This window comes from Carcharodon carcharias, chromosome 8, assembly GCF_017639515.1.
Source record: "Carcharodon carcharias isolate sCarCar2 chromosome 8, sCarCar2.pri, whole genome shotgun sequence".
In the NCBI taxonomy this organism is placed as follows: domain Eukaryota; kingdom Metazoa; phylum Chordata; class Chondrichthyes; order Lamniformes; family Lamnidae; genus Carcharodon; species Carcharodon carcharias.
The window spans coordinates 173,813,258-173,837,983 of record NC_054474.1 but is presented as its reverse complement, the minus strand read 5'-3'; the positions used below and the strand labels follow the sequence as shown (position 1 = coordinate 173,837,983).

General features: G+C 43.1%; 1 protein-coding gene across 1 annotated transcript in view; it reads left to right on the top strand.

The window, feature by feature from the left end:
* Positions 1-1,186: 1,186 nt before the first annotated feature.
* The window catches only part of LOC121281539 (protein crumbs homolog 1-like), a 178,233-nt gene continuing 154,693 nt past the window's right edge, over positions 1,187-24,726 (top strand). The window contains exon 1 of the mRNA XM_041194488.1: positions 1,187-1,280. Coding sequence (XP_041050422.1) covers positions 1,208-1,280 — 73 coding nt within the window. The 5' untranslated portion in view covers positions 1,187-1,207. The remainder of the gene's footprint in view (positions 1,281-24,726) is intronic.

The following is a 24,726-nucleotide window of genomic DNA, read 5'->3' as shown; positions in this document are numbered from 1 at the left end:
AGTATAGAATGCTGTGAGCACATAATAGCAAGTTTCACCATCATTCTAGAGAAAACTACGTAACATGGTGAAAATAATGACTTCTCCAATGGGGTTTAGATCTCCTTTAACTTGTCATTGCACAACACATTCACACACCCATCATTTGGCAATACATGAACACACTTGTCACTGTGCAGCACATTAACACACTGTTGAAGTGAGACAAACACCAGAACAAATTGCCTCCCCCAACAAGCAACTCAACTACTAACCATTAAGGGCAGAAACCTCAACCAATGCGACTACTAGTAGCTATGGCATTCCTCATGTCCTACTAATTCCAAGGCAGGATCAAGATCAAACAAGTTGTTGCCTTGACCCTTTGGCCAGCAACTGTTCCCAGCACCAGCACATCAGAGCAAGAAACCTAGCTGTAAAAATGTAAAAACTCCCACAAGAACCGTGCAATCAAAATGCACAATGACTTTCTGAAATATAAGTATACTTGGAGAGTTAAGAAAAGACATACAAAATAAATAGAGCTGCTTGCTTTTGTTTGATAAAAATGCAGACATCTCACTGATAATAAAAGGGAGTTGCTGATTAGTACAATCTTAAGACTTGAATAGTGTTTAGATTCACTATACAACAATACTATATTAAGCTATCAGCTATCAATAATCAGTATATTAGAGGATTAGTTGATAACACCCTGAGCCTCGAGGCAGTGTCTTTCTGTAAAATATCTGGTGAAGCTTACACTTTTGAAATGATATGAAAACCTTTCTGCAGAACAGCTAATCATCACACCATTAGGTTCTGAGCAAGCTGTTAAATTAATTAATTCTGTAAAGATTCATGGACCAAAGCAAGCACTTGGAAAACATGTGTTACAAAAACGTCCTGTGCTTAAAAGCTCCAAGAGCACTTAGAAATTCAACTGTTGGGGTCACTGACCCAGGCACAGTTAATTCACGCCCAGTCCTTTTCAAAACTCCAGACCATGTATTACGACATGCTCTAACGGGTTGAGTAAAGCTTGTGGAACTGGACAGGGGCAGAGCATCACTGGTGTTCACAGAAGTGACAGAGCATGGAGTGCCTGTGATGTTCTTCTCATCAGTTCGTAGGCAGATTTCGAAGGACATGCTGGAGAGGCAGATGACCGTGGGAGCTGTTACAAATAGTTTTACACAGAATCTCTAGGCTGCATGCTTCAGTAACCATGGAAGTAGAGAGAACTTCTTCCCATTTTCAGTTCTCTGCTGAGCTGATTCTGCTGTTCCTCTTCATTTGGGGTAGGTTAGCTGTCAGCCTTTTGTACTAAACTTTCTTCACTAACACTATGATCTAAAGTTTAGTTTTGACAGTGTAACTGCCCACTGTGGCAGCCAGAAACAGAGTGGCTTAACTCAATCAACGTAGTCTTTATTTCCAAAGCACTAAGCTGGATTGCTGATGAGTTATTAGTACTTTTATCATCATGTGAGCTGAATACTTTGTGCAGTGCTTGTTTGTATGGAATGATGCATAGTAGTTAAAAACTGCATTTGATCATTGAAAATCAACTTTGCGTTTTTTCTGATTAATTAATTTTCAAACCAGATTGCTGTCCTGTTTACCACCGACTTACATTTCGTTTTAATTGGATGTAAGCTGCTTAACTTCTGAACCTATGAAACAAAAGCAGTACTCTGGCATTTTCTTGCAGTAACCATAGTTACAACAGTTAGCGGTGCTTGGTAATTACACTACAATAATCCACAGCACTTTCTGGATGGATTGCAAGTTGTTTACAGTTATGCTCAAAACTGCATTACAACAGAAAAATATCTGCACCTAGACTTACATATGTGATTTCCTTTAATATTGAGGTTAGGGATCAGTTCATGAAAATGGTGCATGTTTGAATTGAGGTCCTGAGACAATCCGACCAACATGAAATACTTTTAATTTTGTGACAAGAGTACCAATTCATGAGAAAGGGGTTTAATATTTTAAACACAAAGAAGTAGTTAGAAAAGACACACTGGGTTAATCGTTCTGCCTCTGAGATAAATGTAACATGGAAGGATTGCTAATAAAAAGAAAGTAAAAGGGTTCTGCTCTTTAGAACTTTCATTGGGTATAAAGGTGCAAGCGCATCTGTTACGTTGCTTTAAGTAAATAATCAGCTACAGGGAAAGCAGACTAGCATGGTAACATCAGCGCTGAGTATAGATATTACACCAGCTTCAGTACTTAACCAGGTGATATTGTTATTCAAACCTTTCCTACCCTAAACTAATATTTTAACTGGCCCAATGGAGTGAGTTCTTGCAATGTAATCTGGGAGTTGTAGTTATTTTAAGTTTACTTTTCTAACGATTCAATAATTTTTACTTGATGAATCTCATTAGCATTTTGTAGGAAGTTAATAAATATCCTCAATAAGAGCGTAAACATTCAACCCTGGTGCATGTGGACGGTGCCTGAAATCATTTAATTAAATCTATGCAGAGTCTGTTATCAGTGAATCAGTTTCAGAAACTGCAGATGACATTTGCAAGAATATAGTCTCCTCCTGTCTGAAAGGTTGGGTGATGATGACCCTGACATTGAGTGGGGCAGATGGTAGTGCCAGATGAATGTCACCGTTAGAGCTGTTTCTCCTGCGTGTTACCTCCCGCCTGTGGTTTCAGTCAGTTCTATTTGTTGGTGTCTCAAGGCCTATAACAATCCCACCCAGGCCAAGGCCCAATGATATCTATATATCCCTTAAATGTTATCACTGCCCTGGGGGTCAGTAGTATGGCAAGTTACAGTCTACGTCAATCGATAAAATTTGTTCAACTTTGTTGAGGCTCAACAGCATTTAGAATGCCAATTTTTGTCAACAGTTTGAATATATTTTCTATTGAAAAAGTAGAGGCAAAGAATAGTCTCTTAACATCGAAGCTGTGGATAATGTTGCAAACATAGTTACAAACTACAGCCAAATTTAGTCCCTTTGAGTTTGAACGCTGGTGGTCTCCATAGCTACTTAAAAACATTTTTTGTGCAAAAATAATACTTTCGTACTGTGGGCGATGGGGGGAGTGGGGGGGGGAGGGGGTTGTGAATCGCTCGAAGGTGGCTTTGAATATTCTTAGTGGCTTCATTAGCCAAGAATGCAGGTGGGGCTTTCCTATTCTTCCACCTCAAAACACGTCACAGTTTTTTCAATTAACTGTTGCTATGGGAAACAGAAGAATTTACCAGCACTGAATGCTCAAGACTTCAAACTGCTTTCAGAATGGCTGTGGTGCTTTATATCTGATAAGTGATTGTTAGGTTTTAAATGCTGCTATGTTTGGCTGGTTGTCCAAGTTGAGTTTCAAGATGTGTCATTGGATTCCTGCTTCTTGTGCTGTACCGTCTTCAGAATTTATTAATTCTCCAGACACTGGAAGCAGCGAGGTCTACAGGCCTAGCCAAGTCATTACAATAATTCTTCTGTTTGTGGAACGCTGCCTTCAGAACCGCCTAGGGTTCTGGGAGCAATATTCCAAATTTCTCAATAGAATTTGCATTTTAAAGCATAACTCCTTGTTGTGGAGCAAAGATGAGCTTATAATTAAGCTGACTGCAGAATTGTAAATGAATTCCCTTTTCATCGTTTACCACGATAAAGGATTCTGTTTCGGCTGACAATACTTACTGCCAGCCGTTTGAATTTTATCATTTTAAGTCTCTTATAAAAAAATTTTGCGATAATGTCATTTTCAAGCAGACTAAGGCCAGGATTTCACAGCCCCTGTCATGGTGTGTCTCCGCGCCCCCCACCCCCCCAGCGAGTGCGGTGAGCCATTTCAACCTCGAGGCAGTTCGGCAGGACCGTAATATCCCACCGGGCAGGATGGGGCTGTAAAATCCTAAATTACCTCATGGTTCGTAGCAAAACAATATTCTCCCTTCAAAACGTAAAGATTATGGGGTATTAGATAAGCTTAAAAACAAAAAACTGCGGATGCTGGAAATCCAAAACAAAAACAGAATTACCTGGAAAAACTCAGCAGGTCTGGCAGCATCTTTACATCTGTGACAGCACTTTGCAAGCCAATATCATTAATGGCCCTCAGGTACTGAGGGGTAAAGCAAGAGATTCTAAGGAACGTCAGACCTCAATACCCGAACTCAATTATCTCTCTACTTAGAAATTTGAAATTTTCAAGCTACACTACAACATTTTTTTTGTTGATATTTACAACTCTGTAATGGCTTTGGCTAGTAGATTTTAGCATTCACTCAACACAGGCTTTGAGCTCTTAAGTGGCTCACGGGCATATGGTACATTGACACGCAAATGCTCTCATTGGAAGTTGTTCAAGTTGTCTGACTAGAAATGGGTGAGGCTTGGAATGGGTCAGCTTGTCTCTCCTCTGGGAATATGCCAGAGGGAACCCAAAGGTGGGAAGAATAACTGAAGTTATCTGAAATAATTTTCTTATTAAATATTAACCCTGCTGCACAAAGAACTGACAAAAGACTCATTTCCATTTTAATAAGTTATGAATGAAATTTAATGCTTAAAACCTCCCCACTACCCCAGCTCTAAGTCTTGAGTTAGTCCCTGGATTGGTCCTGTTCTAGTCCAGAAAGGGAAGGCGGTCTGTTCTGAACATGATATCCTCAATGGCACTCTTGATTTATGATGGGGCAGAGGACATAGCATAGTGCCTAGTCTGAATCTCTCTAACAGATGATTTAGCAAAGACACCAGAGCTCTACCTGTAGGGAACATCCCACCTATGTTACTAAATCCTTATATTGTTAAGTATTTAAGAAGTTTGTAGAATACAATAATATCAAACATCACAAGAGTGAGTCTGAACCTGACTTCTAAAGCAGGATTAAAAATTCATCTGACAGCTGTTAATGAATATTAAATAGAAGAATAGATACAATGCAGAATGTGTTGAGAATGAGTCAGTGTTCACATTTGTAGTGTCACTTGCTAATGGCAATAGGCATTTGGATTCTCACATCAGTTCAGTGCTTCACTGGAAACATTAAAGCAGAAATAAAAGAGGACAAAAAAATGAATTAGAATTAAAAGCAAGTCACTTTGCAAAGAAGGTCCAGCGAAATTATTTTGTTTCCACTGTGTTTTTGGTTAAGCGCAGTTAGCTTTTAAAGCATTTTAGCCCATTTTCACTAATGATCTTTCATCCCTGTCATGAGTACTTTTTCTGATGGTGTGGGCATTCCAATGCTTTCTTATGGTTAGGGAATGTGTTCAACCCTCCACTCAGAAAACTCCATGGAAGAATCTTGATGCGTATCTACCTCATTTTATCTCACTAAACTGAAAATGTTTCATAATTTAGATAATCGCATTTTTATTAGCATCCTCCATTTAAAATTATTCTTCTCTCCTTTGGTCCCGATACATGGACCATGTGGACTTGTACCGAGGCATATAGTGCAGGAGGATCTCATATTTTGCCCTTCTTCTGTGCGGAGTTAATTTCAGTCCTGGGAAGTAGCAGCAACCCTATAATTTGCCTCAGTATCCTTAAGCCAAGAAACATTAACCAGTATCCAATGACCCTCACTGAAAAGTGTAACTGGGCTGATTGGCTGAGCACGATAGCTGACAGCCAAATACAATTGTATGCCACCAGTCTCTTGGGCTTACAGCTAAAGAAAGCACATTTGAGTTATCTGGGGGCTTCAGAAACTGTCCCCCACCATTAGTTGCTGGGTAGGGCAAGACGTAATTAGAAGTAATACCTACTTAATGCAATATTGAAATAAATGAATCCCCAAATTTCCAATTAAGTAGAATTGGTGTGGACATATACAATTACAATTAGTCAGAATTTACTGTATTCACCAAACAAACCCTTGCCCAATATCATTTCTATGATTAGCACAATATAGAAAAAGAACAGCCTCGGCACTCTTGTAATCCCAATATATTGAAGAGCAAACAGCAAGATCAAGCCAAACCAGCATAAAATTGCTAATGTGAGGAATTTCCTAAATCAATGTTCACATTTTAAAAAGACACAAGTGCACTGAAACCAGAAAGGAGTTAAGGATATACAGAGCCCATCTTATCAAGGGCTTAGATGTACACCATGGGCGGAATCGTCCAGTCCGGTTGGCAATGGGCATCATGGCCACTGTGAGTGGGCAAAATGGCGAGAAGGCCAAAAATCAGTTTTACGTGGTTGTGAAGCCAGTTTGCAATTGTCAGTGGTGGGCCGTGTTTCCTGCTGCTGCACGTTGGGAACCTAATTTCAATACTTTAGCATCTCATTATAAGCCCTGCTTGCCAGAACCATCCACCCCCACCCCCCCCACACTGCATCCTCTGAGCATGTCGGTGATTGCACAATGACATATTTCACAACGGTACATAAGTGACCTGGTGAGCTGCGTTTCGCTCGGGACTTCGAGGTCTGTTTGCCTACCTTGCTTCGGGCAGCACTTGTGGTCATCAGCGTCAGGCTTCACAGGCAGCACCACATCATTTTTAGGGGGGGGTTCACGGGACCCCCTATCCACCAGACCCGTGGTAAGGCAGGAATGGCTTTTCAATGGCTGCTTGGGGAAGTGGGAGGAGAAGTGGCCTCAGGCTAGGGAAGAGGCTGCAGGGCGAGGGTTATCCTGGGGAAGGAGGGTATCCCGGGGTGCGTGTGTGTGTGGGGCACAAGTTGATCTGTGCAAGTGACCTCAAGAGGGTGAGGGCTGGGGAGGCAGCCTCCAGAGGAGATGAGGCCAGATGGAGATGTGAGGGTGTGTGTGAGAGAGAGAGTGAGTGGTGATGCCCCTTGAGCTGGCAGTGAGTGAGATGCCAGTGAATGTGTGATGGACTTGTGAGTGGGTGAGTTTAGAGTGATGAGATGGTTGCCTTACCCTGGTGGCACGGATGAGATCATTCATCCATTTTCTGCACTGGATGGTCGACATCTTGTGCCTTGTTGGCACTGACCACCTCTGCCGCCACCTCCTAAGCCAGAGTGGGTGAGACTGATGGGCCTCCTGCGGCTAGAGCAGGGGTAGAGGACATGATAGCGGTGGGCCTCCACAGCGTCCACCACCCCCCCCCAAACCGCCCCAGGGATGCGCCACTGAATTGGGGAGGCTGCACTCTCCTTGGCATTTGTGTGCTGGAGCAGCTCTGGGCTGCAAGCATTGAGAACTATGCACGCGGCTGGAGTTTAAATGTAGGGCTTAGCGTGCGGAAGCATATGATATGGTGTGGACACCCACCATTGCTGCTGGAGGGGTAAACGTCATTTTTCACTTCCGCTACCAGGCTTAGTGCAAATCTAGGATGATTCCACCCCATCTCTGGATTTCAGGAATCAAACGTATATTATAGTCATGGGCCCAGACCTTTCAGTCTCCGGATCATCCGAGACCAGGCATATAGCCCAAGTTGTGCGCGGAAATGCCGACAAACTGACCTCCGAGGGAATTACCCAGTGTTACGACCACATTGAGGAGGGGTAAAAATTGACTCCCCTAATTCACCGCTCCAGGTACAGCTGTCACAGGGTTTTGTTGTGAATTAAGCGAGGATGTGCTCTGCCAGTACAGCAGGAGTCCCACTCTGCAGCTTTCAGGTTATAAAGAATTAATCAGACAGGTTTTTCCTGAATTAAATCAAAGAAGAAGGGAAGTTTATTGAATGTACTTCCTGAATTAAAAAGAACTAAGTGAGTTGCAGCCACCATTCAGACACACACACACACACGTTTGTACAGATGGTAGAATAAGAGGAGAGGCTTTTTATAAGATTTTTTATACTATGTGAAGAAAATAAACTATCAAAGGAATAGACGGTTAACAGTCCTTTGGCTGGTTTCAATGTGGTGATTCCACATTGTGGCCATTTTGTTCTTCCTGTCGGTAGCTGTATGGGGCAGATTTTAAATCCAAACAATCCTCATTTGCAGTAGATTCCTCTTCTCAGGATGGTCACTGTGTAATATCCCTGCTCAATACTTGAGAGAGAGACCCGGCTCTTGCAACCTTTCAGTATATCTCTCCTCTGACTTGCTTAGGTCAGTTCTCAAGAAGCCTTGCTGACTGTATGTTCTAGAGGAATTTGATTAATATGTCTGCTTTAGTCACTGTGTTGTAGAACAGGTGATTACATTTATTGATGTCTCATCTCAGAAATTGTAAAGAGCCAACAGGGTTTGGGGTCTTTCACACTCCCCGGGGGTGGGTTTGAGAGTCCGTTCCTTTTCATCCCTCTTGGGGGTGGAATATAAGTTGTATATTTAGTTGGCAGTCTTTCCATTGCCTTATAGAATTACAGTTCATTAAAAATCCAGCCAGAAAAAAAAGCGTTAGAAATTGTATCCTTTTCTTTAAAAAAAACACATCCTCTTCGTACCAGGAAACTTGCACTCCTGATGGGAAATTGCCTTGCTCTCTAGGACCCTCGGCGATAGTCTCCGACTCTGAGGCAGAGTTGGAGATTTTGGACAGTTCCAACGTTCCTGGATAGTTACCTAGCAAATGTTAGACAGAAAAATCCTAATCTAACTCCTGAGTAACTTCAGGACTGACCCCCAATCACTCACACTGACCTCCTGACTCCGCCACTACCCCCTGACCCAACTACCCTTCCCGACCTGAGCCAGTTACCCCCCCCCCCTCTTATCTCTGACTAACCTCAACACCCTTCCTGACCCAACCCAACCATCCTACCCAACCACACTGACCTCTGACCTCCCCACTACCCCTCATGACCCAGCCTGACTACTCCCATCAAAACCTGACTACCTCCTGTCAGCCGGCTACCCTGTCAACCAGACCTGAGTAATCCCACCCCACGACTACACACGCAACCCAACCTGACTAGCCCCCAACCCAACCTAACTAGCCCTCAACCCAACCTGACTAGCTCCCAACCCAACCCGATTAGCCCCCGACATGACTCCCTCTCCCAGCTTGACCTGACTAACCCTCAGTCCACCTACCCACTCACCCACCTGCCACCCAACCCACCTACTACCCTACCTACCTGCCTACCTGCCACCCTACCCACTTACCACCTACCCAGCTGCTACTTACTTCACCCACCTACCCAGATCCGAACCATGGAATCAAACAAATGCTGCCTTAGACTCTCAGAAAGTCTGAATCATATCAGCTCCTTATGGCCACAAAGTCACACACTAGCTCTAGATTATGTGGGAATTTAGCTATACTGGAACTAGATCATCAGGGAGTCAGACACAATTTCTCTAGATTAGCAAAAAAAAAATCAGGGATATACTCACTCTAGATCATGAGGGAGCCAGGCACATGTTGACTAGGTCACCAGGGAGTGGGGCACATATTGACTCTAGATTGTCAGAGAGTCAGACACACATTGGCTTCAGATTGTGAAGGAATGAGGCACACATTGGTTCTAGTTTGTGAAAGACACCAGTTAAATTTCTGTAACATTTTTGTGTTTTAAACAAAGATGAATCAAAGCATGAATAATATCCTTCATGCTACAAAGTTTGGATTGAATATATTTTGTAGAGTTATGTTACAGGCTGGTAATTATTACATGGTTGGAATTTCTTTTCAAAAGTTATCAACTGTTAGCTTAAGATAAAACACTATTCTGATGTAATGTGGCCAGCATTGTACATGTTTGCAGATACTGGTGAGTGAAGCCAGAAGCATCCATCAGCTATTCCTTTCTAGTTGCCTAAATCATCAGTTATGTCATTCCCTTCTACAATGTTGGGTTACAAGGTCTTTTTGCATTTTGCAGCAATGCAAAACAATGGTGTGCACTGGATGACACAGAGAGAGGTAGCAAAACAACCTGAATATGTTGGGTCCTCCTATGATATTCTCAATAGAGGCATTATTGTGAGGATGGAATATGAGAGGTGCTCATGGAAGCGTTCTATTTCTACTTAAAAGTCTGTTTTTTTATTAACCCCACCAATTTCCAAATGTGGTGGTGGAAACGTGCTATTCATCATCCTCACACTGGCACAAGGAGATCCCTTTAATTCAAAACTGACATATCCTCACTGTAAATAACAGACTGGTTCCAGAGCAAGGGAGAGACAGGCATACTCCTGCTTGTTGATAACTTTTCCAAACTCTTGTGATAGCAAGTATGAAGAGATTATTGTCTGCCATTTAATTAAAAGGCTGTTTTAAAAGACGTTTAACTATGTCAAATTAGTAGAATGCCAAACACCTTAAGCAATTGTCTGCTAAAATAACTATCAGTCGTACTGAGGCTTTTGTGTTATTTCTCTATATTCATCTTACAGCTTTAAATAAAACAGTCGCAAGTCTTACACTGGTGTGGGCCAGTAGAAAGACAGGTATTGTGTTGCTGAAATGCTTTAATTAGAATATGTAGAACATTTTTAACATCACAACTATTGCACCAAATAATCCGGTAGACAAAATATCAATCTGCAACAGAATTCCCCCCACTGACAGTCACAGGGGGAAAGTTCCCTCTCTGGGGACCTTTGCTCTGTCGAACGTCCTTGGAGCAGAACTTCTCGCTCCCCCAGACACGCCTGCGCCTGACCCGATTGGGAGTAAAATAGTGGACAAGGGCCTCAATGTCATCAGGCACTCAGGCAATATTTCGCATGGTGGATGTGGGCTAGACTCAGCGGTGCACCCGCCAATAACTAAGAGGCCCATTGAGGCTTTTAAACAAGCAATTAAATAGAATTTTTCGCTGTCCATCCAACCTTACAGTTGGCGGGTGGGCCAATAGGTCAAGCGGCCTTCGTGATTTTTTGCGAAGCCTCCTCCACGGGCAGGATGAGGTTTCCAAACAGTAAATAAAAAAACAATTTTTTAAAAATTCATTGTTAACATGTGTCCCTCTTCATGTGACTGAGTCACGTGTGGAGACATCTTTATATTATTTGTAGAGTCTTTATTTTTCATTGTAAAAGATCTTCAGCTCCCTGAGGGAGCTCCGTGCCTTCAGGGAGCTTCCAGTGAGCACAAACCCACCCCCCCCGCCCCCCACCCCACCCCCACACACACAGCGCACACCCACATTTCAGTGCTCGTGCTCCTCCCACCTCCACCCCGGCAATGCTGAGGCTCTCCAGCCCGTGTTTGACGCTGGCTGGCCGTTAATTAGCCCCGCCGGCGTGAGATCGCGGTCAGAACCCGATCGCGGGCAGCCGTCACTTTCACGGCCAATTTCCGGCCCCCACCACCCACCCCCCCCACCCCCCCACCCCACCCCCCTCCAACCCCACCCCTGACGAAGGGAAAATCTTGCCCTTGGTGTCCAGACTTTCAATAATGGCCGAGCAATTTTGTTAAATGGAGGAGGCCGAGGTTTCAGCTTTCGCTGGCCTTTCTGAGCATTAGGGCTAAGGGAGTAGTGGAAGGATGGGTGGTCACATTGAGAATAAAGCATTTCTGCACCGTGCTATCTCATCGTTATGTTTGCATCACAAAGTTTTTGCCCATTAGTAAGGTGAAGTGCGGACTTCTGAATCTAACAGGTTGCTGTGTTGACCTGTGCAACCTCTGGCTTTTATTTGTGTTTCAGACTCGCTCAGTGCTACAGGTGTGTTAACACATGTTTTGCAGTCTAGGTATTATTTCCTAATGCATGAGGCTTCAGTCATTGATAAGCCAGAAGCTCACTTACAGTTTTGGTTTTTTAAAATTGCAAAATATTTTGGAGAAAAAGGGAAATGTATTGCTGTGCGAGTAAGAGTGAATCCTGTCAAGTGCTTAGGAATTTGTTATAAAGCTTCAGTTCTTTGAATATTACTTTGATTAGAACACCCACAAGCTAACAAGGTAAAGTGAAATAACCCAAACTTTGGTCAGACAGAGAGAGATGGGAAAATGAGAAGACTTGAGTGGAGTGGGCCGGCACACTAACTTCACAGTGTTGTTTTCTAGATAGGACGACCAGTCAATCTTAAACAAATACTATTTCAGAACTTTAACTCTAAGAAAACAAGCTCCTGAAGCGTTAAAACTGGCTAATACTTCAGATTATACTCTTAATTATTCATGTGGGTAAAATGATTCCAGCTGATTCAGGACATTGCTTTCAGGGAACAGCGACAGTGGGAAATCCTGGGTGATAGAAGCACTGGTGTGTGGCAATGAGAACGTGAATGTGCAGAAGGATGAATGGTGGAGAGGCCTGAAAGGCAGGAACAGGAAAATCATAGAGATCACAATGCTGGAATGGGCAAAGGGGTAAAGGTCAGGAAGAAGAATAGGGTCCCCGGGGAATCACCGACGATGAGTCCAAAGCTGCTCAGAATGGGGAAGTGTAAGTTGGTGACCATATGGGGCCTTCACTTCTGAGCTCCACAGTGTCATATTGAGGGGGCGGGGTGGGGGGGGTACCCCAAAGATGTGCTGGGTAATCCTGTTCAGAGGTTCCCAGGTAAGGTTTGCACAGCAATTGCCTGGACCCATTTTTTTATTCGTTCATGTGATGTGGGCACTGCTGGCTGGGCCAGCATTTATTGCCCATCCCTAATCGCCCTTGAGGAGGCGATGGCGAGCTGCCTTTTAGAACCGCTGCAGTCATTCGATCATACGAACAAGGAATAGGCCATTCAGCCCCTCGAGCCTGCTCCACCGTTTATTAAGATCATGGCGGATCTGATAGTAACCTCAAATCGGCAATCCCACCTACCCCCGATAACCTATCACCCCCCTTGCTTACCAAGAATCTCTCCACCTCTGCCTTAAGAATATTCAAAGGGGAAGATTTTCCCCTTGGCGAGAGCAGTGGGCGGGCCTGGTAGTGGCCGTGATTCTGTCACCCCTGACTGCAATCTCACGCTGGTGGGTCAATTAACGGCCAGCCAGCGTGAAACACGCGCTGATAACCTCAGTGCTGCCGGGGTGGGGATGGGAGGAGCGCGAGCGCTGAAGTTTGAGGGCCCAGTGAAAGCTCCCTGAAGGCACGGAGCTGCCACAGGGAGCTAAAGATTTTTAACCTGAAAAATAAAGAATTCAAAAATAAGGAAATCAGGTCCCCACACGTGAACAGGGTCATGCGGAAAATGAGTTTTAAAAATTTACATCTTTTTTTTTTATTTACGGTATGAAACCTCTCCCCGCTCGCGGATGAGGTTTCGTTAAAGATGCAAAGGCCGCCTGGGCCTATTCACCCGCCCACCAACCAAACGGTTCAGTGGGCAGCGGAAATGTCAATTTAATGAATTGATGAAGGGCCTTCGCTGGCCCCCTGATTGTCAGTGGGCGCCTGCCGCTTCTCTCACACCCGCCCACCCAGCGAAATATCACGAGAGTGCACGATGATGTCGGGACGCTCGCTCACTGCCGTTGAGGGTCAGGCGCACGCCCGCCCGTGGGGGTGAAAAGTTCTGCCCAAAGATTCTGCTTCCACCGCCTTTTCAGGAAGAGAGTTCCAAAGACTCACCACCCTCTGAGAGAAAAAATTTCGCCTCATCTCTGATTCAAGTGGGTGACCCTCTAGTTCTAGATTCTCCCACGAGAGAAGACATCCTGTTCACATCCAACCTGTTCAAGGCCCCTCAGGGTCTTATATGTTTCAATCAAGTTGCCTCTTACTTTTCTAAACTCCGGCGGATACAAGCCTAGTCCATCCAACCTTTCCTCATAAGACAATCCACCCATTCCAGGTATTAGTCTAGTAAATCTTCCCTGAATTACTTCCAGCCCATTTACAGCCTTCCTTAAATATGATGACCAGTACTGTACAGAGTATTCCAGACGTGGTCTCACTAGTGCCCTGTACAACTGAAGCATAACCTCCCTACTTCTGTATTCAATTCCCCTCGCAATAAATGATAACATTCTATTAGCTTTTCTAATTACTTGCTGTACCTGCATACTAGCCTTTTGCGATTCATGTATAAGACACCCAGATCCCTCTGCATTTCAGAGCTCTGCAATCTCTCACCATTTAAATAATATGTTTCTTTTTTATTTTTCCTGCCAAAATGGATAATTTCACATTTTCCCACATTATACTCCATTTGCCACATCTTTGCCCACTCACTTAACCTGTCTATATTTTTTTACAGCCTCCTTATGTCCTCTTCACACTTACTTTCCTACCTATCTTTGTGGCATCAGCAAATTTCGCAACAATCCCATCCATCCCTTCATCCAAGTCATTTATATAAATTGTAAACAGTTGAGGTCCCAGCGCTGATCCCTGTGGCACACCACTTGTTACAAATTGCCAAACTGAAAAAGACCCATTTATGCCTGCTCTCTGTTTCCGGTTAGCCAGCCAATCTTCTATCCATGCCAAATGTTACTCCCTACACCATGAGCTTCTATTTTTTGCAATAATCTTTGATGTGGCACTTTATCAAATGCCTTCTGGAAATATAAGTACAGTAAATCTATTGCTCCTCCTTTATCCACAGCACATGTTGCTTCCTCAAAGAACTCTAATAAATTGGTTAAACATGATTTCCCTTTCACAAAACCATGTTGACTCTACCTGATTACCTTGAACTTATCCAAATCCTCTGCTATAGCTTCTTTAATAATTCTTCTAATATTTTCTCTATGACAGATGTTAAGCTATCTGGCCTGTATTTTCCCATTTTCTATCTCCCTCCCTTTTTGAATAGCGGAGTTACATTAGCTATCTTCCAATCTAATGGGACCTTCCCTGAATCTGGGGAGCTTTGGAAAATTAAAACCAATGCATCAACTATCTCACTAGCCACTTCTTTAAAGACCCTAGGATGAAGTCCATCAGGACTCAGGTACTTGTCAGCCTGCAGCTCCAACAATTTACTCAGTACCATTTCTCTGGTGATTGTAATTTTCCTGAGTTCCTCCCTCCCTTCCATTTCCTGATTTGTAGCTGCTTTTGGGATGTTACCTGTATCCTCTATAGTGAAGACTGATGTAAAACACCAGTTTGATTCATCTGCCATTTCCTTGCTTTCCATTATCAATTTTCCACACTTTCCATAGGGCCAAGGCTCATTTTGTTAACCCATTTCTTTTTTAAATATTTATAGAAAATCTTACTGTTTTTATATTTCTGGCTAGCTTTCTCTCATACTTTAATTTTTCCTTTCTTTTTAATCTTTTAGTCATCCTTTGTTGTTCCTTATATAATGCCCAATCTTCTGGCCTTCCTATCTATCTTTGCACAATTATAAACCTTTTCTTTAAGTTTGTGTAGTTATCTGATATACAATATACCTTTAAGACAAGTATTGTAATGTAAGGTCACCTGATCTTAATACCCAATAGCAGAGTAGCGCGGGCTACCTCCATGTGGGAAAGACTTGAGTTAGACACTGATGAGCGAAGACAGAGTTTTAAATTGTGAGCGCACAAGTGTAGCTGCTGAGTCAGAAGGCATACCTGAATCACGGGGAACATAAGCTGAATTTAGGAGAAACTGATACCAAATTAAAAACTTACACAGGAGATGGCATACAAGTCAAGGGCATATGTAAAGTCACAGTACACTATAGAGGTCAAACAGTGAGGTTACCCTTGATGGTAGTAGCAAGCGAGGGACCTAGTCTCCTCGGACAAAACTGAAAGAAATTAAATTGGAATGGACTGAAAACTTCCACCTGAGAACCAATGGGCTATCAGAGCCATTCCAAAAATATGCCTCAGTTTTCAAGGGAGAGCTTGGAAAAATTGAGGGGCTACAAGAGCAAAATTCCATGTTGATCCAGAGGCAACACCAAGATTCATGAAGGGAAGAGCAGTACCTTATGCAATGTGGGATAAGGTAGATGCCAAACTGGACAGATTAGAAAAATTGGGAGGGATACAACCAGTGCAATTTTCAGTGTGGGTAGCTCCAATTGTACCTGTTCTCAAACCTGACCAAAGCATTCGAATATGTGGGGACTACAAATTAGCAGTTAATAAATTGGCAAAATTGGATAGAAATCCCATACCTAAAGTTGAAGACTTATATGCTAAACTGGCAGGTGGAAAGGTCTACGCGAAGTTAGGTAGGAGTCACACCTATCAACAATTGGAATTAGAGAAGGTATCCCGGACGTTTGTCACCATAAATACTCACAAAGGATTGTATCAATACACCCATTTACCATTTGGCATTTCTTCTGCCTGTGCCATATTCCAAAGAATCATGGAAAGTTTACTACAGGGATTGTTTCATGTTATAGTTTATTTGGATGACATTCTCATGACTAGAATCACTGAAAAGGAACATTTGATGAATCTGGAAGAAGTTCTGAAACGTTTTTCACAGGTTGGAGTGAGGTTGAGAAAGGAAAAGTGCACATTCCAGGCCAAAGAGGGAACTTACCCAGGTCACAAGGTAGATTCACAAGGCCTAACCCAGTTGAAGAAAAAGCGAAAGCCAGGACCAAAGAATACACCCGAACTGAAATCATTCTTGGGGATGATCAATGACAATGGATGTTTCTTGCCTAATTTGTTGACAGAACTGGCACTCCCTCTATTACTTGCTCAAGAAAACCCAGAGATGGTCATGGCAAACACCACAAGAAGAAACTTTCACAAAAGTGAAACAGTTGTTACAATCATCCATATTTCTAGTACATTTTGACCCAAAGAAAGAGTTGATATTAACGTGTGACACATCACCTATGGAGTGGGAGCAGTACTTTCTCGTCGAGTGGATGATGGATCAGAACCACCTATAGGATACGTGTCGAGAACCCTCAATACTGCAGAAAAAGGGTACTCTCAACTTGAAAAGGAAGGCCTGTCGATCATTTTCAGTGTTAAAAAGTTTCATCAATATGTACCTGATCATCATTTTACTCTCATAACAGACCACAAGCCATTATTAGGACTATTCGGTGAAGACAAGGCTATACCCCCTATAGGCTCAGCAAGAGTACAAAGATGGGCATTGATCTTAGCAGCATATGAGAATACTTTCATTCGTGGGCCCGGAAGTCAAATTGTAAATGCAGATGCACTCAGTCGTTTACCCTTGCAAGTAAAGGATGAGGATGTTCCAATTCCTCAGGAATTTGTTTTGTTATTGAACTTCCTGGACTCCTCATCGATATGTGCTAAACAAATTAAAGATTGGACAAATCGAGACCCAGTCTTATCCAAAGTGAGAAATCGAGTTCTTTCTGGTTAGTCACAAACACAATAATCCAATGAAATGAAACCGTTTTTCCAGAGAAGATACGAGATAACCAGCCAAGAAGGTATTTTATTGTGGGGAACTCGAGGGATCGTTCCTCCAAAAGGACGAAAGCCAAAAGCCATTGTAATCTGAGCTTCACAGTGCACATCCCGGAATTTCCAAAATGAAGGCAATATGTAGTGGCCGGGAATGGATAACGGAATAGAAAACTTAGTGAGAAGCTGTATGCAGTGTCAACAAGTACAAAAATTACCTGCAACAGCTCTGTTACACCCCGGAGAGTGGCCAGGAAGGTGCAAGTACAACACTGATTATTTGGAACCTTTTATGGGAACAATGTTTCTACTTATCATAGATGCTCATTCAAACTGGATGGACATATACGAAGTAAGGTCAACAACACCTTCAGCGACAATGGGCGAGCTATGACAAAGTTTCGTTATAAATGGATTACCTAAGTGCTAGTATCAGATAATGGGACAGTGTTCACAAGTGCTGAATTTAGCAGATTTATAAGCCTCAATGGTATTGTTCATATGAAAACTTCCCCATATCATCCTCCTTCAAATGGACTCGCCAAAGTAGCAGTTCAGACATTCAGATCTGGTATGAAGAAATTATCTGGAGATTCAATAGCGACTAAATTAGCACATTTTCTTTTCCATTAAAGAACCACCCCTCATTCGACAACAGGTATCACACCAGCGGAATTGTTGATGAAACACCGTCTCCGATCGAGACTGAGCCTAATCGTGCCAAACTTGGGGGGAGGGTAGAAAGACGGCAGGAAAGTCAGAAAATGGGACATAATTGTCACAGTCGGGACTGAACATTTAATGTAGGCGAGGAGGTATTTGTGAAAAATTTTAGAGAAGGACCAGCAAGGTTGTTCGAAGAAATAACTGCTGAAATGGGACATCTTTCCTATCACGTGAAAGTTGAAGATTGAGTAATAAGGAGACGTGTGGGTCACATACGAAGAGGAGAAACCAAATACCCAGAAATGATTCCACCACTGCTCAAGACAGAATCAACATTCCCTGCTGAAAGAACTCAACCAAGTACAAATGTATTTGAAGGGCCGACTATACCTGAAAAAGTCGAAGAAACAGATTTACAGGTACCTACTGAGAAACCAGATGCTCAGACGACTTCAGTAAGGGAGGCTCCTAATCAAACTTCAGAAGCTGTAGAACTAAGATGTTCTACATGCATGAGGAAACCCCCAGAGAGACTGACTTTGTAAATAATTGACCTGTATACATAACTTAATTTATCAAAAAATTGTAAAATGTATTTTTCAGTAAAGGGGGAGGGATGTAGTAATCGGATATGTAATAGACCTTTAAGACAAGTATTGTAATGTAAGTTCACATGATCTTAATATCCTTTGGCAGAGTAGCATGGGCTTCCCCTCTAAGAGAGAGTCTTGAGTTAGACACTGATGAGTGAAGACAGAGTTTTAAATTGTGAGCACACAAGTACAGCTGCTGAGTTTAGTTTGTAAATAAACAGCATGTGTTTATTCTAGCGACGATCTCCGGATGTTCTCTGTCTCCGTACCAACTTGGTCACCCTGAAACAAGTGTGCAACCCAGATCCTTTACCCCCAACAAACCAAAGGCACTGGATCCAACAGTTTAATACTATCTTTAATTTTCTAGTTAACCACGGATGGTTTGTCCATTCCTTGGACTTTTTCTTACTCGTTGAAATGTATCTACTCTGTGTATTCTGAAATATCCCCTTAAATTTTTGCCACTGCATTTCTATTGACCTATCCTTTAACCTAATTTGCCAATTCATTTTAGCCAGCTCTGCTTTCATGCCCTCATAATTGCCCTCATTTATGTTTAAAAACATAGTCTCAGACCCACTCCTCTCTCCCTCAAACTGAATGTAAAATTTAATTATATTATGATCGCTGCTACCTAGGGGTGCCTTCACTAAGAGTTCATTAATTAATCCCATCTCGTTGCAGAATACCAGGTCTAGTATATCCTGGTCTCTGGTTGGCTCCAGAACACGCTGTTCTAAGAAACTATCCAGGAAATATCCTATGAACTCTTCATCTACCTTTGCCCAAGTGACTTTTCCAGTCTATATGTAGGTTAAAATCTCCTAAGATTAGCACCATGTCTTTCTGACAAGCTCCCATTATTTCTTCCTTTATGCTCCATCCTACCATGTGGTTACTGTTAGGGGGCCAGTATACAACTCCCACAAGTGACTTCTTGCCTTTACCATTTCTCATTTCTACCCAAACCATTTCCACATCCTGGTTTCCTGAACTTAGGTCATCCCTCTCTATTGTGCTAATACCATCATTAACTAACAGAGCCTCCCCTCCACCTTTTCTCACTTCCTGTCCTTCCTAAATACCCTGTTCCCTTCAATATCCAGGTCCAAATCCAAGTCCTCTTGTAGTCATGTCTCTGTAATGGATATCAAATCATATTTATTCATTTCTACGTGCGCTCTCAATTCATCTGTTTTATTTCGAATGCTATGTGCATTCAGATAAAGAGCCTTTAGTTTTATCCTTTTATTCTTTTTATAACCTCTAGTCTTATCTGTTGAATTACTGTTAGATTTGTACTCCCTGTCACGGCCTGTTTTTCATTTCCTGTAATAATACCTTCCTCTTTTGCCTCATCTCTACTTTTTGATTTACCACATCTTCCCAAATTTGACCCCTTGCCCCCACTACTTAGTTTAAAACCCTCTCTACTTCCCTGGTTATGTGGCTCAGAAGAACACTGGTCCCAGCACGGTTCAGGTGCAGACCGTCCCAACAGTACAGATCCCACTTTCCCCAGTATTTGTGCCTGTGCCCCACAAACTGGAACCCACTTCTCCCACACCAGTCTTTGAGCAACACATTCATCTCTCTAATCTGATTTGCCTTGTGCCAATTTACACGTGGCTTGGGTAATAATCCAGAGATTATGACCTTTGAGGTGCTGCTTCTTAATTTGGTGCCAAGCTCCTCATACTGACTATGCAGAACCTCCTTCTTTGTCCTGTTTATGCTGTTGGTACCAACATGGACCATGACAACTGGGTCCCTCGCCTCCCACTGCAAGTTCCTTTCCATCCCTGAGCAGATGTCCCAAATCCTGGCAGCAGACAGGCAACGCAGCCATCGGAACTCACGCTCTTCGCCGCAGAGAATGGTATTAATCCCTCTGACTATACTGTCCCCTACTACCACTACATTCCTTGTAACTCTCTCCACGTGAGTGGCTTCCTGTACCACGGCCAATTAGCTCATCTGCCCTGCAGCCCCCACCCTCATCCAAACAAGATGAAAACACCTCAAACCTGTTGGATAATTGCAAGGCCCGAGGCTCCAGCACTCCTGCCTCTGGATCACCTTCCCTGCCTCACTTGTGGTCACACCCTCCCTGTCCCTGAGCACTGACCAAATCAGAAGTCTGCATCCTAAGGGATGTGACTGCCTCCCGGAATAAAACGTCCAGGTAACATTCCCCCTCCCTGATATGCCGCAGTGTCTGCAGCTCGGCCTCCAGCTCAATAACTCGGAGCAGAAGTGCCTGCAGCCCCAAACACTTACTGCAGATGTGTTTGCCCTGGATCACACAGGTTTCCAGAAGCTCCTACATCCTGCAATCGCAGCACATCACCTGCCCTGCCATCTCCAATATGTGTTAATTAATTAATTAATTATAATTAATAAAGCTTACACATCCCAAAAGGTTTTGGCACTGCCAATAAACTTTACAATACCAGGAAAACAACACAGTACTTACAATCCTGATAAAACTAATAATACCAGTTACTGGTTTACCTACTCCTTCTGCTGCACCAGAAGGCTGGAGGCTGAAAAAGAGCAGAAGAAAGAAGCACCTCTTCTCCACCCTTCACCAAACTCCCCACTCAATACACTTTACTTCTTGGCATAAACTTTACCTAAAGTACCTCTTTCCCCCTATGCACTGAATTCCCTCTTTGAACCAAATTTCCAAATGTACTCACTTGATCTCTGTCTCACTCAGACCGACATCTCCCTTCACAGACCATGTGTCTCTTACTGACCGTGCACTTTAAAAGTCCATTTCTTATATAGAGCTGTGATGAGTCACTCTCTAGTTTAACTTACTGCTACAGTAATCAACACCTATTCAGGCACCCATGGTGTAGGTACGCCCACAGTGCTGTTAAGGAGGGAGTTCCAGGATTTTGACCCAGCGGCAGTGAAAGAACAGCGATATATTTCCAAATCAGGATGGTGAGCGGCTTGGAACGTCCATGTTCCCATGTATTGGCTGCCCTTGTCCTTCTAGATGGTAGCACTCGTGCGTTTGGAAGGTGCTGCCTAAGGAGTCTTGGTGAGTTCCTGCAGTGCATCTTGTAGGTGGTACCACACTACTGGCATTGTGCATCAGTGGTGGAGGGAGTGAATATTTGTGAACGAGGTGTGAATCAATCGGGCTGCTTTGTCCTGGATGGTGTGGAGCTCTTGAGTGTTGTGGGAGCTGCACTCATCCAGGCAAGTGGGGAGTATTCCATCACACTCCTGACTTGTGCCTGGTGGATGGTGGACAGGTTTTGTGTAAACTTCCCCTGGACAATTGCCCTGCACTGGGAGCCACCTGAAAAATGCAATTTAAATCACAAACTTAAGGTGGTTCTGACTGGGTTACGCCAATAACTACCCAGAAAAAGTTAGAAGAGTTGAAACCTCTTCTGGCTTCTGGGAAACTATTGCACAGACCCACACCAACCCCACCACAGGACTACCCCACGCCCCCACTCAATACCTCCCCACACCACCTCCCCCCAACCCCCAAATCCTACACACTTACCTTCTCCCTGGCATGTCGTGTACTTTTATACTTCACTGGACCTTTAAACTGACCTGCTTTATGGCAGCTGGTGCCATAGAAAAGGAGGGATGTCTTCCTTCCCTGTGACAGAGATGCTCTCAATGCTGGGCCCTGGGGATGTTCTGCACTACCTGGATCTTGCCCAGCCTGAGTTGGAAGGTCGGGCAAGACAGGATTTCGGACAGAATCTTCTGTTTGGTGGGCACGGGCAGACCCCGCTCGCTGATGCCACTCGGTGATGTCGGGCGTGCATCCCGATGTCACTGCGCATCATTCTGATCTGTGCGCCCGCCAAACTGTCAAAGGCCTTTTAAGGGCATTAATAAACTAATTAAACTAATTGTCAGGACTGCCCGTCCAACCTTAAGAGCCCAGGCGGCCTTCACATTTATCACGAAACATCATCCACGGGCGGGACGAGGTTACATGAAGGGTTTATTAAATGAATAAATATTTTTCAAACATCTGATAAACATGTCCCAGCTCATGTGATGCTGTCACAGGAGGGGACAGGTGCAAATGATTTCTCACGTTCTTTATTTTCAACGTTGAAACTGAACTTAATCTCCCTGAGGCAGCTCCGTGCATCAGGGGGATTTCTGCACTGTTTCGCGCTCATGCATGAAAGAGCGCAGACCCCCCCTCCCCCCACCTCCCCCCCACCCCCCACCCCTGCACAGGGTGCTTCTGGGTCCACGTCACGCTGGGCGGGCCTTATTTGGCCAAAATGGCGGCGCACAGCTGATCGCAGGCAGAGATCGGCTCCGTGCCCGCTCCCAACCAGCCCGCCTGACAGGGAGAACATTCTCCCCGTCCGAGTAAGTAACTGGGATCAGAGTGACAATCCCCACTGACTGCCACTCAGAGGAAACTCAGGCCCATGGTGATACGTAATGAGTAATTGTACTGATTTGTATTGGTGTTTTAGAATCCTTGAACAGTGTCTGCTTCCCTTTTTTTAATGGTATGTTTCAGGTAGACATATATGGCAGGTTGGCTGAAAAAGCAAAATGACCTCCTGTAGCTTTTCCTAACAATATATTTAAGTAAATCACTTAGTTATTTTGAATCAGTCAGAACAATGCAACAGACCTTCTGATTGCTGACATATTGTGTCACACTATATACAAAACTTAATTAGGTAATTAATACACAAGGAATTAATACACAAGGATAGCATGTACTTTTCAGCACACTATTATTTCTGCATCATGATCGCTAGTTGACACTAGTGGTGATCCAGTACACCATGGGGCAAAAATTACTTTCTTAGTATTGCAGCTTGATATTGTGTCACCTATCAGAATAATATCAGAATAATGTTCTCCAGTGTCACCCTCACCAAAAGAGCATCCAGAGCAGGCAGTTAATGACCTCACATGGATTGGTAAATGAATGGATTAATTGCTCTCAGCCCCTTTCCCCCATGCTATCCTCCACTCCCCGTATCAACCCTGGAAGTAGTGTCCTATAAATATCTCTGCACAGTGACAGCGCCAATCAAGACATTGGTTCTAAGGGGATAATCTTTGTGTACAAAATCCTGAGTTCACTTTTACATGCTTTGAAAGTGATTGATAAGATGTTTCCACACATAAAACCACCACAAAAGCGTTCCAATGATTCTCATAATTCTTCCTGTATGTGTTGTATAAATTATGATTATTTTGCTCTCAGTTACTCTCAGTGGTGGGCTCCAATAGGTTATAGTAATGTTATTAAAGAGAATGTAATTTTATTCCTTTGCTTATAAACAAACCACACACTGTGCCAAGAATTATGTTCAGGACAATACTCTAATTGTGCTTTTAATCTCCATGAGTAAATCTCTCCCACAGGAATATTGAGAATCCTTGGTGTCACAGTCTGTTCTATGGTGAGAATATAAAGATGCTTTTGTTTTGTCAGGGGCATAGATATTCATGTCAAGAGGAAGATTAATATAAGTCTTTCAAAATAATGAGTATTGGAGTGTAGCTGTTTATGTCTTTAATATGCATGTTTATGATATTGGATACCAATTTAATCAGAGTAGATGTGATGTACTTTTGAATCTACAGTTTATTTTGTACTAAATGTTGATCTAATATGAATAAAGCTATTCCAGAATGGGATCTTAGTTTCGCTAAATAAAGTGAGTGGGGGTATTACAGTTGGCAGCATGCTTGACAGGTTTACACAACTATCTAACAGACTGGTGAAAATGATTGAGACAGATACCATAATTGGTTTCCAACAGTTGCAAACTTACAGCACTGGCCATTGCAATGTTATATATTCCGCAGTCCAGCAGATGGGGGGGAAACTATGTGATTCCTGGTGGCCCTTGTGACAAAAGCAGAACCAAATTCCCCGGCAGATGCAATGGGACACACAGGCAGAAGACAGTTCTGATTTCTCCTGAGTTGATCTGAGGTGAGGTGTCAATGTGCATTCCCTGGCAAAACAAAGATGAATATGTGCCCATTTTTCCTCACAGTATAATGAGGGCATACGTGCATGTTTGATCATCTCTTGCGAAACTGTTCAAAATATTCTTATTACAAAAATGACAGCAAGCACCGAGATCACTGCCTTGTCGATTTGACATAAAATACTGAGAAATGAAGCTTGTGGAAATACAATGGGATGTACTATTAAGGCAGTGCTGGACTATGGGGCACTTTAGCCCGACATTTTCATTTTAATTTCATTTCCTATCTAGGTACTAGTGTATAAAGGACTAGTGGATTTCTGCATTTTAATGCACATCTTTTGATACCATCCTTATCAAAACATGTATGGCAAAAGTGGCTC